The following is a 26,793-nucleotide window of genomic DNA, read 5'->3' on the forward strand; positions in this document are numbered from 1 at the left end:
ATGCAACACAATATGGATCTGCACACATCCAGAGAGTGCATAGTCCTTCCCTCCTCCAATTGAGGGTCCTGGAAAAACACTCTCAGGACCCCATCCTGAGAGTTGGAATCTAAATGCCATCTTGGGTGAGTGTTGCAGACTGGGCCTCAACACCACTTTGTCAGGGGGAAAAAAATGTGTTAATGGAGGATCACAACACACTGCTCCCAAATAACTCACCCTGCATGTTGAGATGACGGTGACTAGGAATAAAATTTTATAAGACAGAAACCTTAAGGGGTATGAAGCCATAGCCTCAAATTGAGTACCAGTAAGCTGGTTCAAAACCCTTGTCAGGTTCCACTGAGGAACAGGGGCTTTTTACTAGCAAGTACATATTATTAAGCCCTTTTAGGAACCTCTTCAATAAGAGAAGAGAAATTAGTGAATGTGAGTCCATACCATCCTGGAACACAGATATGGGTGCTAGGTCTACTTTGACTGAGGAGTTGGCTAATCCTACCTCCTGCAGGAATAACAGATAAATACAGACACTGTCCACTGGCCCAGCCTGTTAGATGAAGCAAGTCTATGTCATGCTGAAGCACCTGACTCATCTTCAAGAGGTCCACTTTCAGGATCTAATTAGCCTAATATGCCTCCCTTTGGAAATGTGCCGAACCAAGTGAGTGAGCCAAACCAAGGCCTCCTGGGCCAGAAGAGTGTGATTAGAATCAAATAGACCTTGTCTGCTTTGGCCTTCACTATCACCATCAGTATCAGGGATACTGGGGAAACACGTACATCAAGGTCCCTGACCAGTGAGTCTGAAAAGCATCCCTCAAGGAAGATGACCCACCCCTCCCTTGATGCAATGCTTGGGGCATTTGGCATTCATCATGGAAGTAAAAAAATCTACTTCTGGTTGCCATCATGTGTCGAACAGAGGTTGGAGATACTTTCCTGCTAGGTCTTGTTAGGTCTTGCAGATCCTGCTCAGGTCGTCCGCTGTCATGTTGGATGTGCCCATCACATGTATTGCTGCCAAATTGGCGTCGTATGATATGGCCCACTCCCAGATCTTGCATGCTTCCTTGCACAGTGTCAGGCAGCCTGTGCCACCCTGTTTGTTGATATCTAATTGGCCACCATGTTGTCAGTGGCGATGAAAACTTCTCTGCCTCGCAGGAAACCTGCAAAAGAGACCAGAGCATGTCTGATAGCTCTGAGTTTGAGCAGGTCAATATGCAGAGAAGTTTCATGTTGAGACCAGAGATCCTGGACCTTGAACCTTGGCAATGTGCCACCTCCCCCCCACATGACAGGGTGGCATCAGTGGTCACTAGGACAGACTGAGCTGGTGCTCCTAGGGACAACCTCCAAGGAGGTTGTCTTCATACAGTCACCTATTAAGGGACTTAAGAACATGTTTGGAAACAGAAAATTTCTGCCATTACGGTTCAAAATTGATCCTCAAGGTGCACACAAACCAATTTTGTATAGGGCGCATCCATAGCCTGGCAAGGCATACAGTAGTCAAAGCCATTAATCCCATTAATTGTTGAATAGTGATGGCCCTCTGGAAGCAGTGGGCTTGGAATTTTTTTAACTAGAGACTGAATAGTCCTTGCCCTCTTGGCTGGGAGGATTGCTCTGCCTACTGTCAAGTTTAGCACTGTGAATTTGACACGATGGCATCAACCAGGATTCTGCCATCAGCAGAATAAGCATAAGCATTTTATTGTCATTGTGCACGCACAACGAAATTTACAGCAGCATTCCTCGATGCACACAATTTCAGACTCATACAATTTCAGACTCATGCAATTTCAGACTCATACAATTTCAGACTCATACATCATCTATATCACCCATCCCTACATAGCCCCAAATACATCAATATGAAGCAGCGGAGTTTAGCATAGCCACAGCTCTAGAGTAGAAGCTGTCTCTAAGCCTCTTTGTCCCTGGATTCTGAGGGCCCTGTATCGTCTACCAGATGGTATGCAGTTTAAAAATAGAGGGTGCTGGAGGAGACGGGTCCCTTAGAATATTTTGGGCTTTATTTAGACCCGGGCATTATAGATTTCTTCCAAGGAGGGGAGAGGGCAGCCGATAATCCTTTGTGCAGTATTGATCACCCTTTGGAAGCCTTCCTAATGCAAGCCCACTGTACAACTTTAGGAGAACCATACACAGATACAGTGGGATTGGGACAGTCTCTATAGCACCGCGGTAAAAGGACACGTGAAGTTTTCCATCTAGTTGTTGCTTCCTTAAAAGTCTCAGAAAGTACAGTCTCTTTATGGGCTTTCTTCACCACCGCGGCAGTTTGTACTCCCCAGGTAAAATCCTATTTAATCATAGCGCCCAGGAATTTAAAACTAGCCACCATCCACTTCTGATCTCCATTTATAGTCAAAGGGCTGAATTTCTGAGCTATTATTCCCTTCTATAGTCCACTATAGCAAGCTCCCTTTGTCTTGTTAGTGTTAAGAACCAGGTTATTTTCCCTGCACCACCATGAGAGCAGTCGGTCCACTTCATTCCAGATAGGCAGACTCATCCCACTCCAGAGATGAGCCCTGCACCACCGTTGTGTCATCAGCAAATTTGATAATGGTGTTACTTATGATAGACAGGGAGTACAATCATATGTATAAAGGGTGAACAGTATTAAAGGGCTCCAACACACAGCCCTGTATGCGTTCCCATATTTAAGAGTAAGAACTGAGGAAACCCGATTTCCCAGTCCTAACCCTTCTGGGAACGCCCAGACAAAGAAGTCCCTAATCCACAAAACAGATTGAATGTAGAGGTCCAAGATCCCACAAGTTTTGTCACCAGTCTTTGTGGCGAGATTGTATTAAATGCAGAATTCTTCAAAGTCCAAGTAGCAAGAGCATTCGCGACATGAATTCCCCTGCTGTTCCAGATGCGTCCAAAGCTGTGTGGAGGCTAATGGCAATGGCGTCCTCCGTCAGAGATCTATGTAGTCCGATATGCTGAACTGATGTTTATCAAATGTATCCTGGAAGGCAAGAGAACTAATATGCCCTATGGACCAGTTTCTTCTTTCAAAACACTTCATGATGATGGGGTGGGAAGTGCCACTGGTCTATAATCCTGCGGAAAGATTGTCAGCAGGAAATCTCTTTGGTAGTGGAACAATGGTGGAAGCTTTCAAACAAGATGGAATGGTGGACTGGGATAAAGATCGATTAAAGATCCCAGTAAAAAAACACCAGCCAGTTGGTTAGCGCATTCCTTTAACACCCAGAGCCGGGAATACCATCCGGTCCTTGTGCAGTCCTTCTCTTGGATTCACAGCAGCCTCAAAACTTGGCTCCTCACCTCATGTTTCCTCCACAGTGAGGTGTGAGCTGCAATCACCTGGTGGCTGTGTGTCATCTCCTTCTGATAGACCTTGTTTCAAAGCCGGGCAAAAAAGTGCGATTTAGCTCCTCCGCCATGAAGAATTAATCCCCATCCACAGAAATGTCATTGTTTGGTTTATGGTTGGTAATTTGTTGAATTCCCCGCCACACCTGCCCTTCATGTTGTTATTATTAAAATAATCTTCAATTTTTTTCTCTCTTTATAACTCATCTTGGCTTTGTCGAGAGATGCCTCTCTTGAGGACTGGCTCTCGCATTACAGCATCTATACTTCTGCACCTCTATCACCATGATCTGAGAAAAAGCAATATTCCCTTGTCATGCAAAAGTCGCTGAACCTCCCTTTGTCATCCAGGGTTTATGGTTCACAGGTAAATCCCGGGATGCGCTTATACTACAGTAAGGAGTGTCTGTGCAGTGGGTGATATAACTCAAGGAACAGCAGTGGTATACTCCTCTCCAGATCTGAGGTGGTAGAAAACATCCCAATTTGTTGTCTCAAAACAATCTTGAAGTTAGCTTTAGGAGGCATCATCAGAGCCAGGATTTTACAGTCTTTATTACAGGCAACACCTCGCCTCCCAAGTGGAATATATGCTGGTGCCAGAAACAGTGATAAATGGTCTGATCCCTGACCCAAGTGTGGTAACTGTATCACCTTGTGTATAGGCATCCTTAATGATGGTATACACTTTATCCAATGTATTGGCTCCTCTAGTGGGGCACCTGACATGCTGGTAGAGTTTAGGGAGCACTGTTTTTAAATTAGTATGATTAAAGTCTCCTCCTACCATAATGAAGCACAGCATCAGGATGCTTTTTCTGCTGGTTTTCAACAATGTTATACAGAGAGCTCAAAGCTATGGCAGCATTAGCATCAGGTGGAATGTATACTGCAAATGATGATAATGCGCCACACTAAACTCCGCGTGGCAGATATATGGGTTCTGCATCTAATAGTCATACTTTCCAAATCCCTTCAGCAGTGACCCCCCTGTGATGTTTGCATTAGTGCACCAGCTTTTGTTCACATAGAGATTTAAACCCCCTCCTTTATAAGCTTCCTAGAATCTTTATTTACTTCTGTCCTAAGCCGGAAAGAAGTGGAAACCAGATAGTTCAACTGCTGATGGTCGGGAATGTGTGAGTGAAGCCAGGTTTCTGTAATTAATAAAACACACAGCTGTTCGTTCTTGCCAAATCCTGCTCTTCAGCAATGGTGTAGCCTTAATTCATCCATTTTGTTGCTAAGAGATCGTGCATTAGTAAGAAAAATGCTTGGAAGTGCTGAGACTTGAAACTACACACCTTCCCAGCTTAGTAAAAACACCAGCCCTCGGCGCCCTCTCTTGCCTCCTTCTATCTTCTGTATCCTAGCCGCTCTCAACCTCCTCCTACCAGGAATTGTAATCCAGGGTTCCCTCTCAGGGGTCCTAGCTGCCTCTGCCGGTATATTGTGAAGACATATGAAATCTTCCGTATTGAGCCATTCTCTTACATTTCAGTCCAATTTGTATTAAGACTTGCCGACTATAAAACTCCCTTGCTCCACGTAGCATGTTTAAGCAGAAGCACAAAAACACAGCACAAAACACAAAACACAAAACATCCACACACACTACATCGAGGGAAAGCAACCAGCCGCAGCAGTTTCCCGCGCAGCCATCCCTTCCTGGGGACCGGGAAGCTAAAAACCTAATGGCTTGAGTTGAAGAGTTGAGACGTTAAGACGTTATGGAGAGGGGCGTAATGGGGCGTTGCCGAGGCTTGAGGGGAGACTCTCCGATGGAAACCGGAACTCGCTGTCCGCCTTCCCTCAGTTTGAAAAACTCCCGACTACTATGACTCACGGCTCTGGAGCTTCGCGCCCTCCCAAGTTTCTGGAAAAATGGAGAAGGCCATGATCTCTCTCCCCACGCCGCACCTCTCTCCGTCTCTCCCAAGCCGCCAGCTCCTGCCGTCTCGTCCACAACCCGACCCACAGATGGAGCCTTGCCTTTTTTACTTGAGTTTAGAAGCCCTCCAGTTTAGAAGCTCCTAGTTTCGAGCCCCAAAAAGGAGGAGAACGGCAAACTCCAACTCTCCGCCGCTTGCGGAGCGTCTTCCCCCACCGGAAACCCCACCGGAATGCCTGATAGCTTCTGTACTTAACCACCAGTTCTAGGGTTTGAAATGTGTGCAGTACTTTTCACAACTGCTCTTGCAGGGCATCAGCTGCAAGTGCTGCAAACAGCCAATCATTCAAGTATGGAAATAAGGTGCATTCCAGCAGAGAGAGATTTTCCACCACAACTGCCATCACTTTGGTGAAGACCCGGGGTGTTGACGAGAGGCCAAAGAGCAGGACATAGAATTCATAGATGTTGTCACCCTCTGGTATTAGCAGTGATTCTCATGGATGGACACACGGAAGTATGCATCCTTCAAGACTATGACTGCAAACAATCTGACATTGTTAATATGCAAACTTTCTTGGGGCTAATAACTTTATTCAAACCCCTCAAATCCAGGATGGGGTGCTGACCCTCATCTTTTCTACTTGTCAGGAAGTAATGGGAGTAGAATCTGATACCCCCTGGTGGGAAGGGGGCTGCACATCTTACACCCCCCGCCCCGGCAGGGGGGGCACTGTACCATTACTAAGTAATGCTGTCACCTCTGCTGCCAGGGCTTCAGAGGCTGGGGAGACCAGATGAATCTTTGTAGACGAAGGAGGAAAAGAGAGGAATTCTAGAGAATATCCAACTTTATTGATTGACAACACCCAACTGCCACTTCAACGTAACAACCAATTCTCCGAAAAATGACATAAACCATCAGCAAACTGTAATACAGGAATAGTATGGAATAGCTACTAAGAATATTGAAGTAGGCCTCGACCTTCACTCTGTTATCATGGAATCAGAAATACTTTCACTTCTCATGGTGGCAAAGAAAGATCTGGAGGGAAGGGTGTACCCTGGGCAAGGACTGGGCACATGACCTGGGCAAAGACTGGGCTAGTCCAGTCTATGACTGGGGGAGGGAAACACCCAATAAGCAACCTAAAGCTCTTAATTGCTACAAAAAAGCTCTGTGGCTGGGTTGCTCAAGCGGAGTCTCATGTGGGACTGCAAAGAGGCCACAGAAATGAACCTATATTCTGTCCACAATTTCCTTTCTATTTCCTCCACTGTTTGCTAATGTTCTTGAGAAGAGTTTTCATACCTAAACAGCAACAGATGCTATTTGCACACCCTTACTAACTTGCTCTGCATTGCAGTGATCTGCCAATGCATTTCCTTTAACTGTATTTACAGTATATAAAATAGACAAAAGTGTTTCATCCACCATGCATGCATTGTCAGCTATCCCCAAGTTTTATTAATATAAATTAAAGTGGAAATGAAGTGGCGGCATTTCAAATGGATAACAATCACTGTTCTCTGGATGTATTCAGGAGGCACTTATAATACTGCTGGTCCTGTAAAGTATCAAATGGAAATGTGATAATGGTGTGTCATAAAGTTCACAAGTCTGTAAACTGAGTGCAGTTGACAATAGATGAGCATAGTGTAAGAAAATAAGTTACTTCCAAGGCGCCATTAAAAGGCATGGAAATGCTAACCTGTAAAAAATGTCTGGGGGATTTCAAAGGAATCTACAATCAAAAACCCAAATTACTGCCTAACAGCCCCATCCAGGAGAGGGGTAAAAAGGCATGAGGGAGTGGTGTGACCTTGCACCAGCCCATTTTCCCTCCTCAGGTCACTTTCCCCAGCAGAGGATGCAGATACACAAGTGGCAACCGACCACTCAGCCCCAAAGCTGTAAAACCTAGGTGTCTGGGCCACAGCAGGGTTGCACTGGCATCCCAATTGGATGCCAGCATGGGGGCGGGGAGCAGGACATTCCTGGGGGCAGAGTTGATGTTAGTGAGCTCCCACCCATGGTTTAGGGCTGTGAATTATGGCACCCTGGCCTTCTTACTAACTTGTAACTCCTATGGAAGGCTTTCCAGTGATTGTAGGAGAGTGTTTTGCACTTTTTTGCTCCCTACACCACTGGAAAGCCCTCTTGGAGGTGGCAGGGTGGTGCCACAGCAGTGCTGCATCCTGCTGCTGAGGACATTCAATAGGACTGTTATATTAATAGGCATTAGCTTTAAATGCTAGTTCTTTTTTTATTTTCCAGAAGGGTAGACAAAATTATACATACTTAACATAGAATTTAAAAGATAATTTACATAATTAACAATGCAATCCTATGTATAATCTAAATCAATTGATGGAATAATTTTGCATGGGATTGCAGTTATAAATCTAAGAGAATGATAAATAGGTGTGATTCCACTCTTTAGAGATTCTTCAATGATCAATTCAACATTTTAAGAAATCCAAAGATCAGGGCAAACCCATAATATTTGCAGGAGCAGCTTCATTTAAGCATGTAGATCATGACTATATTCTTGTCTATTTGTTGTATGTGTTGCAGTGGAACAGTCTGCATCCCCTCCAATACTTGTATACATTGGTTTAGTTCCATGGGGTGGAGCTGACTTCTAGTTTTTTCAGCCTTTATTGAACTCCCATGGTCAAGCATTTTCACAATTATGTCAAACCAGAACAGATAAGGAAATCTAATAGGTAAAAGAGAATCTACTTGGTAAATGAGTGGGAGAGAATATGACCCTGTGTTAAGTTGTGAGGTCCTGACTTTAAACATGTATATGCTCAACTTTTTCTTTTTCTATTTAAACCCCTGGAAGAATGTTGTAAATACAAATCTACTGCAATCCAAGCTAAAACATTCAGTAACAGAGAATCACATGACTAGTTGTTTACATAACCTTCAGTGCACAAAATATCTTGCAGTGTTGTACTCATCCTCAGTACCTATTTCTTTCAAAACATCTACACCACTCTCTTTCACTAAACAGCTCAGGATAATTTTCAAAACATGCTAGGAGCCATCCAAATTAACAGTCATGCTAAAAAGACAACAGGTTTTTTTAATACAATCACTAGTGATCTTCGGAACAAATTTCCAAACCAATATCAAAACAATACACTGCTCTAAAGACATGGACTCAGGACAGCCCTTTAAACAAAAACAAAAACAAAAAAAGTACACAGTACGTTTGCCTATAGTGACTAACACTGTGTGGGTTCTAATGGATGGCATCAGATAGGGCTTTGCACAGAACTGGAGCAATACAAGACATTTACTTATCATAAGAAAGTCATATTTATTTCCTTTCACTATGGCATTATTTTCTTAAAGGAAAGATTCACAAGGAGGGTAAATCACATCTTTTTATGCAGAAAGTTTGAGATTCAACCTTCAGGATCTACAGGTAAGGGATATCATGTACAAGGCTGATAAAATCCTCTAACTTGGTACTTGGAAAGCTGTTATCAGGATAGATGCTACTCAGCTAGATGGACCGGTAGCTATTTCCCATAGGGCAGCTTTACAGTTGTACTCTTTATAAGGAAGAGTAACCTGCTTTACCAGTAATGGACAATCTACTGTGCCACTATCAAACACACTATTCACTAGTCACATGCTCTGTGTCTCAGGGCCTTAACAAATAAATTAGTCTTACAAAAATATTACTTCTCAAATACATTGCCCATGAAATCCTCAGAATTTCAACTTCAGCTTTTGTTGTATATATATATATATATATATATTGATGTACATATATATATACACACACACACTCAGACAGAAGCCTTTATTGGCATTATAAATTACCATATTACAATATTAAAAACAAAAGGGAACGTTTATCTATTAGCTGAACCCATTAAAATACATTAAAAATATGCATTAGATATCTGCCCTGTATACAGAAAGCAAAGAGAGCTAAATTTATCATGACTATTTTATGGAGAGCAGTTACACTTAGCCAGGTAATGCGTCAGAAAGTTCGCAACATTTTCACAGATAAGATCACAAGGTAATTTTTTTTTGTATTGCTCCAGTTCTGTGCAAAGTCTTACCTGAAGCCGACCATCAGAAGTGTTCAGGCAACTTCACTGGACTGCCTCTTCTTACTGTAGCCCACTGTGCTGCATGATTCCCAGAATCAGTTTTTCAGTTGTCATGAAAGGGGGAAGGGAAAGGTAGAGAAAGATCCACTTGAAAGAACAGGAAGTTTTTAGGAGCCAACCCATTATCTCTGCTCATTAAATGGAGAGTGTCATCCACAATCCTATAATTCCTGTAGATGACCTCCCACATTAACATATTTTAATATTTTCTGCAGATTTTGGGTAGGAATCATGTCATGAGAACCCTCTGAAAAATTCAGTTAGCCTTACCAAGCTTCTTTTGGCTTTGCATAAAAGTCACTTGATGTTTCATCCAACCAATCTCCCAAGTTGCATCAACATTTTAGTTCAAGTCAATCAATGGATACATTCAACTTTGTAGGTGCAAATTAGATGAACAGCTAATTGGTTCACTGGTTAATCCAAAGGCAATGGTTTGGATCCTAAGTGCCCTTTCTACTCATGGTAGACACTTCCATTCACTGAAGAGAGGGGAGACTAATTTTAATCAATTTCCTCCCTCACTGCAATTTTCCCATTTGAACCCATTGATGAGATTCCTGCTTGTACATAAGAACATAAGAACTAGCCTGCTGGATCAGACCAGAGTCCATCTAGTCCAGCATTCTGCTACTCGCAGTGGCCCACCAGGTGCCTTTGGGAGCTCACATGCAGGATGTGAAAGCAATGGCCTTCTGCTGCTGCTGCTCCTGAGCACCTGGTCTGCTAAGGCACTTGCAATCTGAGATCAAGGAGGATCAAGATTGGTAGCCATAGATCGACTTCTCCTCCACAAATCTGTCCAAGCCCCTTTTAAAGCTATCCAGGTTAGTGGCCATCACCACCTCCTGTGGCAGCATATTCCAAACACCAATCACACGTTGTGTGAAGAAGTGTTTCCTTTTATTAGTGCAAATTCTTCCCCCCAGCATTTTCAATGTATGCCCCCTGGTTCTAGTATTGTGAGAAAGAGAGAAAAATTTCTCTCCGTCAACATTTTCTACCCCATGCATAATTTTAATTGTCCCAGGTGGGACACAATTTTGGAGAGAAAAAAGATTGGAGGGGGAAGGCAGGAAAGTCACTGTTTAGGATGCACAGTTACACTTGTGCTACATAGGTGGCAAATCCACTCTTTTCCAGTCTAGTATTTGTACTTTAGTAAACAACATGATTTTGTTCTTGCACTGGGCAAAAATAGCCACAAACTACAATAACCAAGGGCCAAACTAGATGTTAGGACTGCCATGACACTATTTTAGAGTAGAATTTGGCCCAGTTCTGATTAGAACCATAGCACAGCAGGACCAGGCAGCAGGATTCCCCCCCCACACACACACACACACACCTTTTCAAGCACTGAAACAGTTCTAGGGATTAAGATCAGGCTCTTGAATCATTTTAGATGGCCACCTTCTTCTCTAAACTGGCACTGGTGGCCAGCTAACCTAACTTTTTCTTTCCCCTTGTGTTCAGTTTTTTCTGCTCTGTCCCTCTGGTAGACTCTCCCTAGGAAAACTCTGGCTGAGTGTAGTTGTGCTAGCCATTGGGCTAGGCCCAGTGGTGCCATGCCAATCACTTGGTTAGGCCCAGTTGCATGGTAGGGGACCTGCTTTGGGTCCCCATTGTGGAGAAAGATAGAACATAAAAGAAGTAAATAATAAATATAGCTGAAGATGAGATGGAAATAAAATGTAGGCTGCTTGGTTGGTGAGAAGCAAAAAAAGGTGTGATGGAAAAGAGGAGAAGAAATAGTGTGGGGAGGGGAAACAGAGGAAGTGAGGTACCCCTGTGCAATTTGTTGCAGGTTTCAAACCAGTCAACTGGGTCCAGCTCAGCTCAGCCAGCCATAACTTAGCCAGAATTTTCTCAGAGATAGACTGCCAAGGAAAACCTGACGATACAGCAAGTAAAGATACGTTGGCTGGTGGATGCGGAGAACAGAAAGAGGCATAAAAGGGGGAAACTATGGAGGATGCCAGGGAAAGAAAAAAAGAAATTGTGGGCAAGGGGAAAATGAGAAGCCCTCCACAAGTCCTTGAAGGGTCCCTTGAAGAGCTATATCATTATATTGTATATTAACTGATTTTCTGCTTTAAAATGTTTTCGACTGTTGAAAGTAATCAAAACTTCTACAGCTAAAAGGTTTTTGGGAGAGCCAGTTATAAAATGTATAAATTTCACAAGATTTGATAAAGCAAATATTGTCAATGAACACTGAAATATCTTACAATTTTAGCTCAGATTCTTTCATTCCACAACGTGTAATACTTAGTGTATCCTGGATATACAGAAATGGGAGGAAGGAAGGAAGGAAGGAAGGAAGGAAGGAAGGAAGGAAGGAAGGAAGGAAGGAAGGAAGGAAGGAAGGAAGGAAGGAAGGAAGGAAGGAAGGAAGGCAGGAAGGAAGGCAGGCAGGCAGGCAGGCAGGCAGGCAGGCAGGCAGGCAGGCAGGAAGGAAGGAAGGAAGGAAGGAAGGAAGGAAGGAAGGAAGGAAGGAAGGAAGGAAGGAAGGAAGGAAGGAAGGAAGGAAGGAAGGAAGGAAGGAAGGAAGGAAGGAAGGAAGGGAAAGGATATAGTGTTGGCCAACTGGTGAAAACCATACCTCTTCCATGAGGATTATAAAAGTAGTGTTGTATCCTTGTTCAGCTACCAGCTTGCCATTGGATGTGAGAATATGCAGACCCCGGGGAGGTTTGCCTGGGCACTGTTCCGGCTTGGCTGCATATTTATCCCTGAGCCCATCAGTGCAGTTATTAGAAACGATCTGCCGATACCTGTGGGATTTGACAGTTTATGTTGCATTGAGTTGTTTATGTAAAATTTCATCTCTACATTTCAAGGACAAGGTTATAGTCTGACTGAATACACACTCCATTTGCTAAAATGAAATGCAAAGAAATATAAGGATTTATTATTGCACATAGCAGACAATATTATTTCAGATTTCATCCTGAATCTAAGACTGACCTCTTACTAAGTTATGGAACTTTACACAAGCCAAAACAAAAATGCAAGTAGGCAAGTTTTCATTTCAAGTTTTCATTTCTAGTTTCTATATTTTTTGTTAACTTTCCATTTCTCCTATCATTTTACTATGTGGGACCACATTTGTTCATGTGAGTGTCTTTATGTTAACACATCTCCCAAAAATCTAGAAAAATTTCTAAAGTATCTCTGTTCCACCAAGGGGATTGTAGACTTTACCAGCTGGCCCAGAATCTACATTATTTGATCCTAATAAAGAATTCACTTTTCTAGTACTCATTTCACTCATTCCCCAACAGAAATAAGATGAATAACTAGAAGAGCTACAGGAGAGAGTTACTATTTGCTTCTTCTTGAAACTATATGATCTCTTCAAAGATTCATCTTCTAATTAACGTAGACAAACAAAAAATCTCCAGGGATCACTTGGTCACATTGCTTGTTTCCTGGTTAATGTGGACCGTTTTCTATTTTGTATGTGAAAAGAATGGGCAGGCTCAAAAAACCTTACAATTTAAGCTATTTATAATTAAAGCTATTGATTATAGGAAGGAGGAAAAACATGTAACTACCAAGCAAAGGATAAATAGTTGGTAAATGCAAATGTTTTTCCCCATCTCCTTATGATTTTTAATTGTGAAGGATGTGAAATAATCTTAAGTACCAAATTACATCCATTTTTTTTGGATGCCACTTCCTCTTCAGCTATACCCAGCTTTTAAAAAATTGAGATAAGAGCCAAAATAAACCCAAACCAAAAAGAGAAAGAAAAATAATATAGAGTGACCTTCCCTTACCCCACTCAATCTCTGAGGTCGCTCTTCTGGAATGTTACTCTTCTCAAAAGAATTATTCGTCCTTTTATGTTCCATTAAACCCCATTCCTTTGGGATTCAGAAAACTTCTAGGAGTCTATTGCATTCACAAAGGTCCTGATGCTATAGAAGGAATCTCTTCTTTCATTGGCTATTTGCTATTGACATCAATAACTGTTCTACTAGCTAGAGCCAGGGGTAGGGAACCTGCGGCTCTCCAGATGTTCAGGAACTACAATTCCCATCAGCCTCTGTCAGCATGGCCAATTGGCCATGCTGGTAGGGGCTGATGGGAATTGTAGTTCCTGAACATCTGGAGAGCCTCAGGTTCCCTACCCCTGAGCTAGACAAACTGAAAACTAAATAGATACACTGATTTTGCAGTTGGGGAGGTCATCTGAAAGTAGCCTTTGAGCATCAGCAAAACACAAATTAAACACTTCTTTTTTAAAGTTGCAGTTTTGACAAAAGTCTCATTTTGACACATGGAGTCTTGTTCTGAATGAATGAATCTTGTTCTAGAAGGAAAGGCTCCTTCCCCAAGGGCAAGGCAGAAAGGGATTTGTGGGATCCATCCCAATGTGACCAACTTAGGTACACAGTCAAGCCTCTTGCTTCCTCCTGTTTCCTCTTGTATTAAGGAAGTTAGTGTTTCTTTAGTATTATTTCAAAAGACATTTTCACATCTATAGACTAGATTTTCTATTACACATATTCTACATGGACATTTCTTATTTTGAAAAGTAATTTTGCAAAGAAATAGAGGTGAAGTGTGCCAAACAGCTTATTTGTATGGATCTCCATGGAAATCCTCTATCAAAAAGTTGCGAATGTTCAGAATGAAATGGAATGGAAACCATAGAAATATGTTAAGTTTATTGCCTTAATCTTACCTTGCAAGTGAACAAATTTGGAATGAATTGTTAACATGCTTTTGTGAGGAACATTGCCACAGTGTGCATTTTCATTTACAGTACTCAAAAAGCTGTAAGAACATTGAATTGCATCCCACTACTTTGTTCTTTTAATACCTGAAAACTCAACTGGCACATGAGTAGTTCTGCTGACATAAGACACCCTGATAAGAATATATATTTTTTAATAAAAATGATCTTCTGGAAAATATATTATCTCCTAGTTTTTAGTGTTACAGTATAAGTAAAACTACTTGATGAGACATTCAAATCCATTCTAGGCATGTCACTGGCATGTATGACAGTGGGGAGGAGGGGGTCACTCTTTATTATCAGTATCAATCAAACCTCTAGTTGACTGAGCACCACACTGGAGAAGGGAAATGAGACATATCTCTCAGCACAATTTTATGTTCAAGCTAGGATAAATGAAGACAGTGGAACATTGATCTCAAGTTTGGAACTACAGCATTGGTAGCCATAATAGGATGCCTGTTAACAGCAGTCTGCAGTAAAAATCTTAGGCACAATTTTGTTAAAGTCCTATTTAATCCATACACTCCATGTATCATGTTTTCATTTTGGGTTTGGCTTCAAAGCAAAGATGAATTTCAGATAGGAGTGGTCTTTGGCTGATTACCCACAGCCGGCTCTGCCCCCTCCTTTGTAACCAACCTGACCTGTGGGGATGGGGAGAGAATAGTCTTTCTGCTTGGAGTGCTGCCCTGTCTGAACCTGACCTGAACAGAGCAGCCTCTTTGAATTCGGAACTCCATTTTGGGACTGTGTCTGACCTTTCGGGCAAGACTGCCGAAATGGCCTCCTTCCTCGACCTCGTGCCTTGACCTCGTGCCTTGCACTCAGGAAATAGCATTTGAATATGAAAAATAGCACACCTGGACAAACCAGTCCTCTTTTGTCTATACCTCTTAACCTACTCAAGGGTCTTCCTCTGACTCACCCTTATCATGACCATCTATTCAGTGGTGGCCAATTGGCCATGCTGGCAGGGGCTGATGGGAATTGTAGTCCATAACATCTGGAGTGCCAAAGGTTCGCCACCACAGATCTATGTTGTAACTCCCAGTAAGGCTCATTACCTGTTTATTGTCCAACATCAGGCAAAAATCATCAAGATAATGGGTTGGCCATCAGATAAATAGTCGGATATTCCAGACCATTTCCTCACCTGGAACAGCAGGAAAAATCCTTTGTTGAAAGGATTTCCTTTGCCCCAAGACACATTTTTCCCTATAAAGGCATGCCTCAGACCCCAGTTAGGTGTTCAATATTATCACACACTACATGCCACTGGATAATGCTGTTCCATCAGCACTGATTATTCAGAGCCTCATGCGGGTCATTAGGTTTCTGTCTCCTGGACATCCACTATAAGATTGGTAAATATAATCTTTGATGTACCATCCCTTCTCCTTCTCTATCCAAAGCTGTATTTCATCTCTAAATTACATCCTAGGAAACCCTGTATGTGTGTGGACTAACATTAAATCCATGGAAGATGGAAGTCTTGTGCCTGGGTCATGGAGACTTGGGAGAAGGATGACAGCTTCTCACTCTTGATGGTATGCAAATGTTACTAGCATCCACCTAGATCACAAATCTAGCCAGGGTGACAGCCTTCTACCTTCAACAGATCCAGAAGAAGAAGAAGAAGAAGAAGAAGAAGAAGAAGAAGAAGAAGAAGGAGAAGGAGAAGAAGAAGAAGAAGAAGAAGAAGAAGAAGAAGAAGAAGAAGAAGAAGAAGAAGAAGATAGTTAGCGAGAGAAAGAAGAAGAAGAAATAGCCAGCCAGCCAGCCAACAGGCTAGGTTAGGCTATTATTAGAAGAAGAAGAAGTTGTAAGAAGAAGAAGAAGAAATAAGCTACAGGAGTGAGCGAGGAGGAGGAGGAGGAGCGAGGAGTTTGGATTTCATATCCTTCCACCTTTCTCTCCTGTAAGGAGACTCAATGTGGCATACAAGCTCCTTTCCCTTCCTTTCTCCACAACAGGCACCTTGTAGAGGTATGTGGGGCTGAGAGAGCTCCAAAGAACTGTGACTAGTCCAAGGTCACCCAGTAGGAATGTAGAAGCACAGAAACACATTCTGGATTTACCAGGATAAGCGTTTCTCCTCCGCCACTCAGATTTGCAGGAGACAGAGGGCGTTCCCTCTGATTAAAGCAAAGTGGGCAGTGCTGCCAGGGCTTGCAATAGCTTCGTAAGTGAGGTTCGTTTGTGGGATTTTTTTGCTGTATTTTCAGTGTTTTTCTCCAATTTTTTGGCCCTGCAGGGGGCACAGTTAAGTTTAGGCTAGCAGCACCACAATTGCTGGCCTTCAGGGAGTTCTTCGGAGAGACTCTCCTCTCGATGATATCTACCCAGCGGCTCTTGGTGATGTTGTTTGGTTTAGGAGTCCAAAGTTAGTGGACTCCCAAAGGGAAAGTGCCCCATCCCGCCCATTGTTTCCTGCATGGGAGCTAATAGGAGATGGGGGGCTACACCTTTGAGGGTCCATAACTTTGGACCCCCTGAACCAAATCCTTTACCAAGCCTGGGTGAATTTATCATCAGTAGCGCAGGTCCTCTCACAAAAGATATTACTTCAAAATCTTTGGCAGGCTAAGCTACCTTAATAATTGCAGGACCCTCTGGACAAGCAGGCACCCTCTTAAATTTCCCCAGATTCTCCTTTTAAATTCACCCCCCTTCCTGCTGTACGTCAATGCTTGTTTGCTTTCTTTCTTTCTTTCTTTCTTTCTTTCATTCTTTCATTCTTTCTTTTTCCTTTAATTCTTTCTTTTTCTTTTCTTTCTTTCCTTCCTTTTCTTTCTTTCCTTCCTTTTCCTCTTCTTTTCTTTTTTCTTTTCTTTCTCCTTCAATGCCTAATAAAAGGTTATTATTATTATTAATAAATCCATCCCCTTCTTTGGCATGGATTTAAAGGGTAGAATCCTGGATGTCCCCGGTTTAAACATTGAAAGTGATGCTGTTTCCAGGGTCAGGGGGAGAATTCCACCCCAAAACAGCACCATTATCTTTCAACAAAACAAGTCGTTAAACTGGGGACCCCAGATTCTCCCTTTAAGGTGGATTTAAAAGTGGATGAATCTGGCTCCTAGTAGTTTAAACACAATTCATTGAAAATAATGCTGTTTGCAGGGGTGGATTCCAGCTATCACCTTGTTTAAATCTAGGAGAGCCCAGATTCTCCTTTGCAACTAAATCCACCTATAAAGGGAAGAGAATCTGGGGGTCCCCTATTTAAATGAACACATTGAAAGTGAGGCTTTCGCTGTTTTCCCTAAATTGGTGTGGGGATTCGGATACAACACCATAATGGTAATGTTTTCATAGCAAGTAATAAAACATCTTTCTAAAGCCATTTTGAAAATGTTTTTCAAAAAAATCATTTCTGCTGTGTGTTCAGATTTGTGAGTTGGGGCATGTTCTAGAATGTGATGGTGACTTTGAAACAACCTGGTGGAAAAAATCATTGTTTGGTTACCGTGGGAGAGGTTGGCTGCTCGTTCATGGCAATCAAAGCGGATTTTGCTCCGAGGGCTCCAAGTTTTGCCTAGGGTAGCACGCCCCTGTGCAGGAGTGGGGAATCAAATCTGGTTCTCCAGATTAGAATCCACCTGCTCTTAACCACTACACGATGCTGGCTCTCAGTAGCTGGTCCCTATTTATCTCACCCTGACTTAGCCATGGTGATTCATGCAATGGTCACCTCCAAATTAGACTAATGTAACATCAGGGCAATCCTTGAGACTGCTCCAGAAACTTGAACTGGTACAGAATGTGGTGGCCCAGGACTTTACAGGGACTCCAAGGAGGGCAAATATCCAGTCAGTGCTCTGCCAGCTGCTCTAGCTCCAGGTGGAGTACTAAATCAAGTTTAAGAGTTGGTATTAACCTTGGAACCCCTTAATGGTCTGAGGCCTTCATATCTGCTTATCTGAAGAGTGCTGCATTCAGCCAGGAACAACTTGCAGATGGTCAGCCCAAAATCTATTCAGCTTTCCTCAACCAGAGTCAGAACCTTCTTGATGGGAAGAACTGGTAGAATGGTCTTTCAAATTAGACTCAGGCCTTGTGGAATTCACTGCAATTCTGCAGGGCTTGTAAGACTGAAATGTTCCACCAGTCCTACGATTGAGCACAGCAATGGTTGCCATCCAGCTGGCCTACCTTCCCTTCCCTTCCCTCCCTCTCTCTCCCTTCCCTTTGTTCCCTCCCTTTCCCTTAATCATTTTTGAAGTTTTGTTATTCCCTTAAATAGATTTTTAGTCATCCCTTCTTGTCAGGGTGGCTTGAATACTGGGGGATGGGACCTGTGTGAATAATGCTGTGTGAAACTATTCTTTTGCTGTTTCCTGACTGCTTATCTCTCCTCTGCTCAGCTAGTGAAGGCCAAATAGTTTGGTCTGTGGTGCAGCTGTGTGATTGTATGGTGGGCAGGGGAACTGGGCTTGTTAGTTACTTTCAAATAGATATGTTCTGGCTGGGGCAGCCAGAGACGTCTTTGTACTTTGTACCGTTCTGAACTATTCTGACCTGCAATAAAGGAACCATTGTTCATCAACAACTGTTTCAATTGACTGGTTTCGGGATGTTCTGACACTTCTTCACTAGACAGGTGCTCAAACTGGTGTTTTATTGTGCTTCTAGAATATTATTGTATAGTTTTAAATTATGAAGTATGTTCATAAAATGGTGGTTTTTATGATATAAGCCACTGTCAATTTGTCCACGAAGGGCAGATTATAAATCAAATAAACGAACAAATAAATGAAATAATCCTGGAAAGCAATAAAAGGTATGCCAAAAAGATACTACAGATTTACAGGTGGAGAGCTCACCCAGTGCTGTTCAGGTAGCTCTGTCCAAGGCTGCAATCTTTCATCTGGGATGATGGGTTGAACCAGAATGCTGGGATACATTGATTATTACCGTGTCTTTCATAGCCATAGTCACTAAGGAACAAAATACAACCATTAGTATTAGTTTATCATTAATAAATTTTTAAGGGGGTCATGTTTGCAAAATCTAAAGCATATGTGTCATTTTTATCCATTTTATTCTCATAATAACCCTGGTTAAACTGGGTGATGCCCATTTTCTGAAGGCCACAATAATCCACATCTTCCTAGTACTCTATTTCAGGCCTTAAAGGGACAAACTTACAGACACACAAAGATGTACCTGAAATCAAAATATGTAAGCAAGAAGAGACACATTAAGCAAGAGAGAAAGAAAGGACAAAGGCAGGATGTTAAGCACCACCAGGCTATAAAAACGTCACCTGTCCATTTCCACACATTAAGGTACAAGATATTTTTTTTGCCAAGCCTGTTGGAAACCCTACTATTTTCACTTAAATATCAGTATGGCTCACTCTTGTCCCATCCCTCCTTGCAGCCTCAAATTCAGTTTCTGGTAAGAGAAGGGAATCCAGGAAGCTGGGCTTGAGAAGACAAACACCATCTCTGAGGTAGGGATGGTCTTAGTGAATTACAGCTGATCTTCAAACTAGAGAATCATGTCCCCTGGAAAAATAGAAGCTTTGGAAGGCCTCTCGTGCACTTGTGATCTGTCTCGCATGGAGAGTACATTCCCATCAGGTTGGATTCTTGGTTATGCACTCATTTTGCCCACTTCGGAGGTCACTGCCCTCTCAGTTCAGAGAAGCTCTGCAGCTCCCAAAAATGGGCATAGTGCAACTTTTCCTTCACTTTTCAAGGAAGTGTTACTCTTCACTGGGGCTTTCCAGCCTCTGCCCTTATGGTTCTCTTTGTCATGTCCCTGGTGGTCTTGCTATCGCTGCTGTCCTCATGAGAAAGAAACTTTGGCAGATTCCAGAACTGATTGGGTACTGACGTCAGTGTGCATATGATTAAACTTGTTCTCACACCTTCCCATCTTCCTGCCTCTACTCACAACTTCCCGCCTTTCTCCTTCTTTCTCTGCCCTGGGCCTCTCAGTGAGAACATTACATCTCATTCTTTAGAGATAGTGCTGACTTCTTCACTTTGATAACCTAGCTCTGCCATTATGTAAAGAACCAGTGATGTTAAGATGTCTTCTTCGACTGCTTCCACCTGGCTTGAAAGAATGGGGGCTCCTGAAAGTATATCAATCCATAAGCCAGCTATGCCTTTTCAGATCTGTCTATAGACCCTAGTGTCAACACCTTTTCATAGAACTTCAGTTAAAAAATATCATGATTAACCCTGAGTACTGATTCTATGGACACAAAGCATGACACTCCCACCCACACAGCAGCTCTTCCTGGCAGGATTTGCCAGACTGCTTTTTTAATCATGCTGTGCTTTCTATTGCTGGAGCAATAGAACTGTGAAATTGATATGGTTTATTGTTCCAGCAATAGACGCCCACTTACAGCACAGTGAATCAATCAATCAATCAATAAAGCAGATGGGAGGTTGCCTGGGAATGAAAACAAAGCAGCATGTGGGCAAAATGGTGGATTAGATCAGCAAAGCTGGGGACAACTTGCAGCAGGGGACTTCCCTTTCAAATGGAAAACAGTGGCAAAACCCCACTGCAAAGTAAATAGCCATGCTAAAAGAGGTGAGTGAACAATAACCCTATAGCATTATACCCTACCGAGGTCCCTATCCTCCCCAGGACCCACCCCCAAATTTCCAAGTGGATCTGACAACCCTTCCCTTCCTCACCAGTGGCGGGGTGGGGTGGGGAACAACCCTAGCTGTCAGCTAGAGAAGTCCTTATGGTTGGTTTACCAGTTATAGTGTACAATGGGAATTTAAACTTGTCATGCACACTCACATGTCTAGGAGAAAGGACACTAAGGTCCCCTCCTCCCCCAGCAGCTCTTTTGTGTGGCTGCCTTGTGCTGAGAAAGAGAGAGAAACTGTCTGCTTTTCTGAGACTGAAACTACAAGAGACAGTCAATGTACAAGGGGGTAGGTGGGGTGAGGCAGACAATGCAGCTTCACAAGTGAGAAGGGAAAATATAATTTGCAAAAACAATTAAGCAAAAGGTAACTGCCCGTATTGTGGCACAGGGGGGAGCTAAAAAACTATCCAGTCCTCCTCAACACATACATAATCAAATTGTACCATCATCCTTTCCCACCAAGAAGCAACTGCTCTGTTCCTGGTGATAGGTGCTGGCACAGAGGGGAAGAAACAACTCTGTTGCTCAGGGGGAATCTTCATCTTTTCCTCCTCCTGCACAGGGAACAATGCCTATCCCTACCACTTGTCTTCTACCAGCCTAGCTTACTTCTTGTAGCCAAGTCTTAAGAATTGCCTGATCCCTATTTCCTTATGGGGTCCCTCTAGCCTCATTATCTCCCATTATCACTTTCAGACATCCTGAGAACAGGTGAGGCAACCAGGGCAACTCACTGAAGGACAGTGGGTGTGTCCCTCGTGCCCTCCCAGCAAGGGAACCACAACAGCCACCCCAGATGTCGTGTAGTTAAGACTGCCCTTATCAGAGTAAGCCCAACCTAACCATCATTGATCTCCAATATATATGACAAATATCCTTCCCAGTCCTAGCAATTGCAACCTTTAACCATGTTGGAGAAGAGCTGGTTCTGCAACTCATTGGAACGTATTGACTGTAACAGACATGCAAAACAAGGGAGGATCAGGCAAGAAAGAAATTGTCCCTCCAGGAAGTAAGTATAAAGCTGCATGCTTTAATTCTGTGCTAGCAATAGGGATATTTCTGTATTCAATCAAAACAAGTCACATTTTATTCAGGAGGAAGCATACAGATCAGCTATGGATACAGCTTAGACAAGTATCATAGCACATTTGCAGCCAGGAACAAAAACATGCAGAAGAGGTCTGAAATCCAAGTTCTTATAATGCTATTCATAAAACACTTCAGAATGGCACTTGATCCACTGTGGTTCTATAACGGCATTATAAACTTTTTAAAAAGTTCTTCTCACACAATCTGTGACCTCTCCAAGCCTTCAGTATCTCAACAGCCTCTCCTAGCCTTCAGTATCTCAACAGAATACAAAATGGCAACATTGGAATACAACCTGGCAACAGTTCTTTTAAAAAGTAACAAAGGAAGAAATATAACCAGTATGGCAAGTAATTGACAGAATAATAACTGGAATTCCAGTCATTTTAGAGCATGCTGATGACTGTGTAAAAAAGCATTTCAGTTTGAGAGGAGGACATTTAGCCTATAGCCAATTTACACACAAGTCCTAATTTACACACAAATGGTGTTTCCTTTGTCAAGTATTCTATGAACATGTGGAAGGAGAGGGATATGGCTTACCCTTGCAAAATAAGGATTCCAGACAGTAATGCATTGGGAAATGTATAGGCTGAGTGCAGAAGGGGCCTGGAAAGCAGTTGGGAAAATAGATTTTTTTTAAAAAAAATCTGGTGAACAGGGGAAAAGTCCTACCCATCCACCTCTAATACCCTGGCTTTGATCCTTCATGACCCACTCCCCTGTTTTTAATGACAAAATAAAACATTCATTGTTCAGACAGGTTAAAGGGGATCAAGGATTTCCTTACGCTTTCCTTCTTGATGTTCAAATTTAATCATCCTCAGCAGGCCAGCCCTGCGTGTGTGTGTGCGTGTGTGTGTGCAGTAATTAAAAATTGGTCAGGAGGCAATGTGTGTTGCCCGAAAGAAAGAGCTGCATTAATATTTAATAAAATTAAACACAACATTCGTGAATGCCCCGAAGGCTGCAGACTCATTCATTAACTTCTGGTAAATGTATATTAAAAACACACACGCTGCCCACCTTCCCACTCAAAAGCCCCAGGGTTTGCATGTTAGAAAAATCATCAAGTTCAGCTGCTGCTCTGCCTTGCTTGGAAAAGATTTCTTGCCAAGGGTAAATAAGGAGTAAAAGAAAGGATATATCAAACAAGTACTCTAATACAATTTCAAGGTGGAAGAAACATCTACATTATTTCTCAGTGGTATATGGGTATTCTCTGTTACTTTCTCTCCTCTATAACCATTTTATCCTCTTCAGTATGGCAAAGGAAAAAAACACCAGGGAGGCTTACAGAGGTGGTGGGCTACGGCACTGATGCGGCACCACCCCACTGCCTCCAAGCAGGCTTTCCAGTGATGCAGGGAGCAGGGAAAAGCCCTGATACCCCCCCTCAAAGCCCCATAGGGCATCAAAAAGGTGCCCTAAGTCTGAGAGCCGAAGTGCTGCACTCCTGGCCCTCAACCCCAGGTGGGAACTGACTGCCCCCAGGAATACCTCACCCCTCTTGCTGGCATCTGAGTGGGATGCCAGCAGAGCCCTGCCACAGTACAAACTTCCAAGTTTTGCGGTGATGGGACTGCAGAACAGGTGGCCACTGGCGTGTCTGTCCTCTCCACCAGGATAAGTACCTGGGGAGGACAAACCTGTGAGTGTAATGCCACACTGCTCCCTGAAGCCCTTTTGTGCCCTGACTTTGGATGGGGCTGTTGGTTGAAGGTGCAAACAAATAACTTCTTTCTAAACTACTCTGGAGGAGGGAATGTAACAATCTTCCCAAAGAGTACCAGTTAGATCAGTAGTACTTGGCAGTAGGAAACAACTGGTCACAGAAGCACACCTGTGAAGAAGCCAACAGATGGCTTTTATTCAAAGTAGAGTCAGAAGAAAACTGTCCCTTGCTATACCCTCCCCCTATCCCTGGATTTTGTGGTTTCTTTTTTCAAGAAGAGCACTGATATGCTAGGTCTTAGTCTCTTTTGATTTGCAAACTTCACCCAGATGGCTGCAGTATGCAGCAAATGTGACTGGTGCACATGTATATCACATATACAAACCAACAAAACAGGGCAATAGGAATTTATTCCTCTTTGTGCTGTTATTTTGCTAATGAACACAGAGATTGATCACAAGATAGTATGACATGGAGCCATTATTCACAGGGACCAATACCTAAAATGAATTTGAAAAATCATCCCAGTTAAACAGAAAGATAGTCTGAATGCCATTGCCACTACAATGAACCTATGGGCCACTAACATACGTGCAGAAAGTTCCTTATTCCTGCTCTACTACACAGTTCTTTTTGATTAAATATACAAAGACCAAGGCCATGTTACTTTTCATCACCTTTGAAGTTCCACAGTCACCGCCAAAGAGAGTTAACCACCAACAATAAGCACTCAAGAAAGGCTGCAGAGCACTTTTTTTTTACCATTCAAAGTCCCATTCAGCGCAGATGCAAGGTTCGGAGACCACTGTTCTCGAATACTCTCTGTTCAGTGCACACCACGCCCCTGCCTTACGTTTTTTATAGATCTTCCTCTCTCCCATAACACAAGGTTCACCCTTTGGAGAGAACAAAGGTGAGTTAGAATAAAGAAAGGAATACTGATAAATTGTACTCTTCTGTCTAAGTTGTTTAATTGTAACAGAGGAACAAGAGCTTAATCCTTCCAGAAAGCCATACAATTAGACTTTAAAAGAGAGAGGAATGAATTACATCTTCCACTTGACCCTTCTTTTCTATCATCTTCAATCCTCAAAACGAAACCTTTAAAATGGAAAGAAAACCTAGAATACTGCCTCTCTCATATATCTTCTGTCTAAATGGCAATTTCTATACAGATAAAACAGTCTGAATGGAGACTAGGGATGCCAACCCCTGGTAGGGAACTTCTTGGAGATTTGGGCTTCTATACTGAGCTCTAATTTCAACAGTGAATCTTGACTCAGATGATTAAATTAGCCTTCTGTCACAAGTACAGTTCAATTCCTTGTATATCTTGTCATTTATCAATTCCATTGCAGCTGCATTGTGTTTAATCAGAATTAATGCTTGTTTGCAGAATGTGATTTTTTTTCAGGACTTTTTCCCCTTTTGTGTTCATTATTTATTCTTGTTCTAGCCTTCCTCCCACCTGCTTTTGGCTCATTCATATCTTTGTTTCCCTGAACAGGAAATCTTGGAGACTAAAGCACAACCCCTCTGTTGTCTTTTAGCATTTGGCATTTACTTGCTGGTTTCTTTTCTCTCCCTTTAGCTTATGAGCTACCCCTTCAATTCAGACATCCCCGCTGCTCATATTTCACTTACAGTGAACCACACAGACATGTTACTTTATAATAGCCCTCAGAATTAGGTAACAAGCCTTATGCACATCAAAATAAAATCTTATTCAATTTAGCAGTACCTGGTTGTGTAGGTGCCATGTCTGGAAGTCATCCTTGGTGCACCTCCGGTTAAAGATGGATTTATAGTCCACTTTTACTAATTGCCACTCTGAGCGGAGACTGAAATGGCCAAAGATTCTGAGTATTGAAAGGGGAGGAGGAAAAGGGAGAAAAGAGGCATATCATAGTCCCATGAGTAACTATTTCTAACATACAACATTCCTGTTGAATCAAATAGAAAGTAGAAATTAATATAGAGTTCCAGAAGACATTTGAATAGCTGTCTGATTTTCCACATTCTTGCACTCTGAAATGTAGAAAATTAGATAGTCCTGAGTATGTGTTCCTGAAGAAACCGAGAGTAGGAGGGTAGAAATAGGAGAAAGGACAATCATGGTTACACACAAAAACTATGTTAATTTGTATTTCAATTCTTATACAGTTCACTATTTCCTATTGATAAAAAGATACTCCACTAAACCTAGGCAACTTTTTACCTATTAATTATTTTGCTGAGATGATTTTTGAAAGGACATAAAAATATATCAAAATAAGCAAAAGTTGAAGTATCGTCATCAGTATTTCTCCCTTGTCAAGGTCTGGGGCATTCTGCATTCAAATTGCATGTTGGATTGAATCAGATATATTTTATTACCAAAGAAGCAAACAAAATCATAACCCAGTAATTACTAATGCACTATCCACTTGCAGTGCTGCTTGTTTGATGGTTTTGAATCACTGTAGCTAATTATGCCAAATGTGATTTGGCTCATAAAATGACAGTGAAGAAGAAAGCCTTCTTTACTGTAACTACTACCCCCTCAAACAGGAACGATGTCCTTTGCCTGATTTAGCACTTTCTCCCACTGTTATTGCCTCACACTCTTTATATCCCCTTTGTGATAAACCAAAGATCTATAATCGTATTGGGAGGAGCCCTCTAAAGTGACCCTGAATAGGTCAGTATCCCATACTTTGAATATATCAGTGGTCTGTCTCTCAAATTACCCAAGGTTATTTGGAACCATAAGACACCAAGGACAAACAATTTTAAAGATACTCTGCCTTTGTTTGAAGTGGTGACACAAACAGTTGTGCCTTTAATGGGAAATAATTAGTCCATAGCCTCCTTATCAAAACATCAGCAACCTATGGAAAAGTAGATATGCAGGATGGGCCAGTTCCATGTTAGCCATGAAGCCCTTCAGGAGACTAGGTTCCTTCAGCATGGACACTGAAGTCCCATAGGACAATAAATCTGGAAATCTTCTGTATCAAATCCAAGATCACTTCTGACAACTCATCTAGGGAGCCTGCTTGTAAGCTTGATAGAAAGTAAATCATTAGTATCTCTAACTTACATTCATTCAAATTTGGCCAGGGTAAAGAGAAAAACTGTAAAAGAAACTATTAAAGGAGAAAGACTCAGGCCCTTTCTGCACATGCAGAATAATGCACTTTCAATCCACTTTCACAATTGTTTGCAAGTGGATTTTGCTATTCTGCACA

The 26,793-nt window shown here is 42.3% G+C and overlaps 1 protein-coding gene across 1 annotated transcript in view; it reads right to left on the minus strand.

The window, feature by feature from the left end:
* Positions 1–26,793, minus strand: part of SORCS3 (sortilin related VPS10 domain containing receptor 3) — a 597,918-nt gene that overhangs the window by 59,311 nt on the left and 511,814 nt on the right. The window contains exons 15-18 of the mRNA XM_048505478.1: positions 25,305–25,422; positions 24,326–24,459; positions 18,995–19,108; positions 12,021–12,192 (exon numbers count right to left, since the gene is read on the minus strand). Coding sequence (XP_048361435.1) covers positions 12,021–12,192; positions 18,995–19,108; positions 24,326–24,459; positions 25,305–25,422 — 538 coding nt within the window. The remainder of the gene's footprint in view (positions 1–12,020; positions 12,193–18,994; positions 19,109–24,325; positions 24,460–25,304; positions 25,423–26,793) is intronic.

This window comes from Sphaerodactylus townsendi, linkage group LG08 (genome assembly GCF_021028975.2).
Source record: "Sphaerodactylus townsendi isolate TG3544 linkage group LG08, MPM_Stown_v2.3, whole genome shotgun sequence".
Classification (NCBI taxonomy): Eukaryota; Metazoa; Chordata; class Lepidosauria; order Squamata; family Sphaerodactylidae; genus Sphaerodactylus; species Sphaerodactylus townsendi.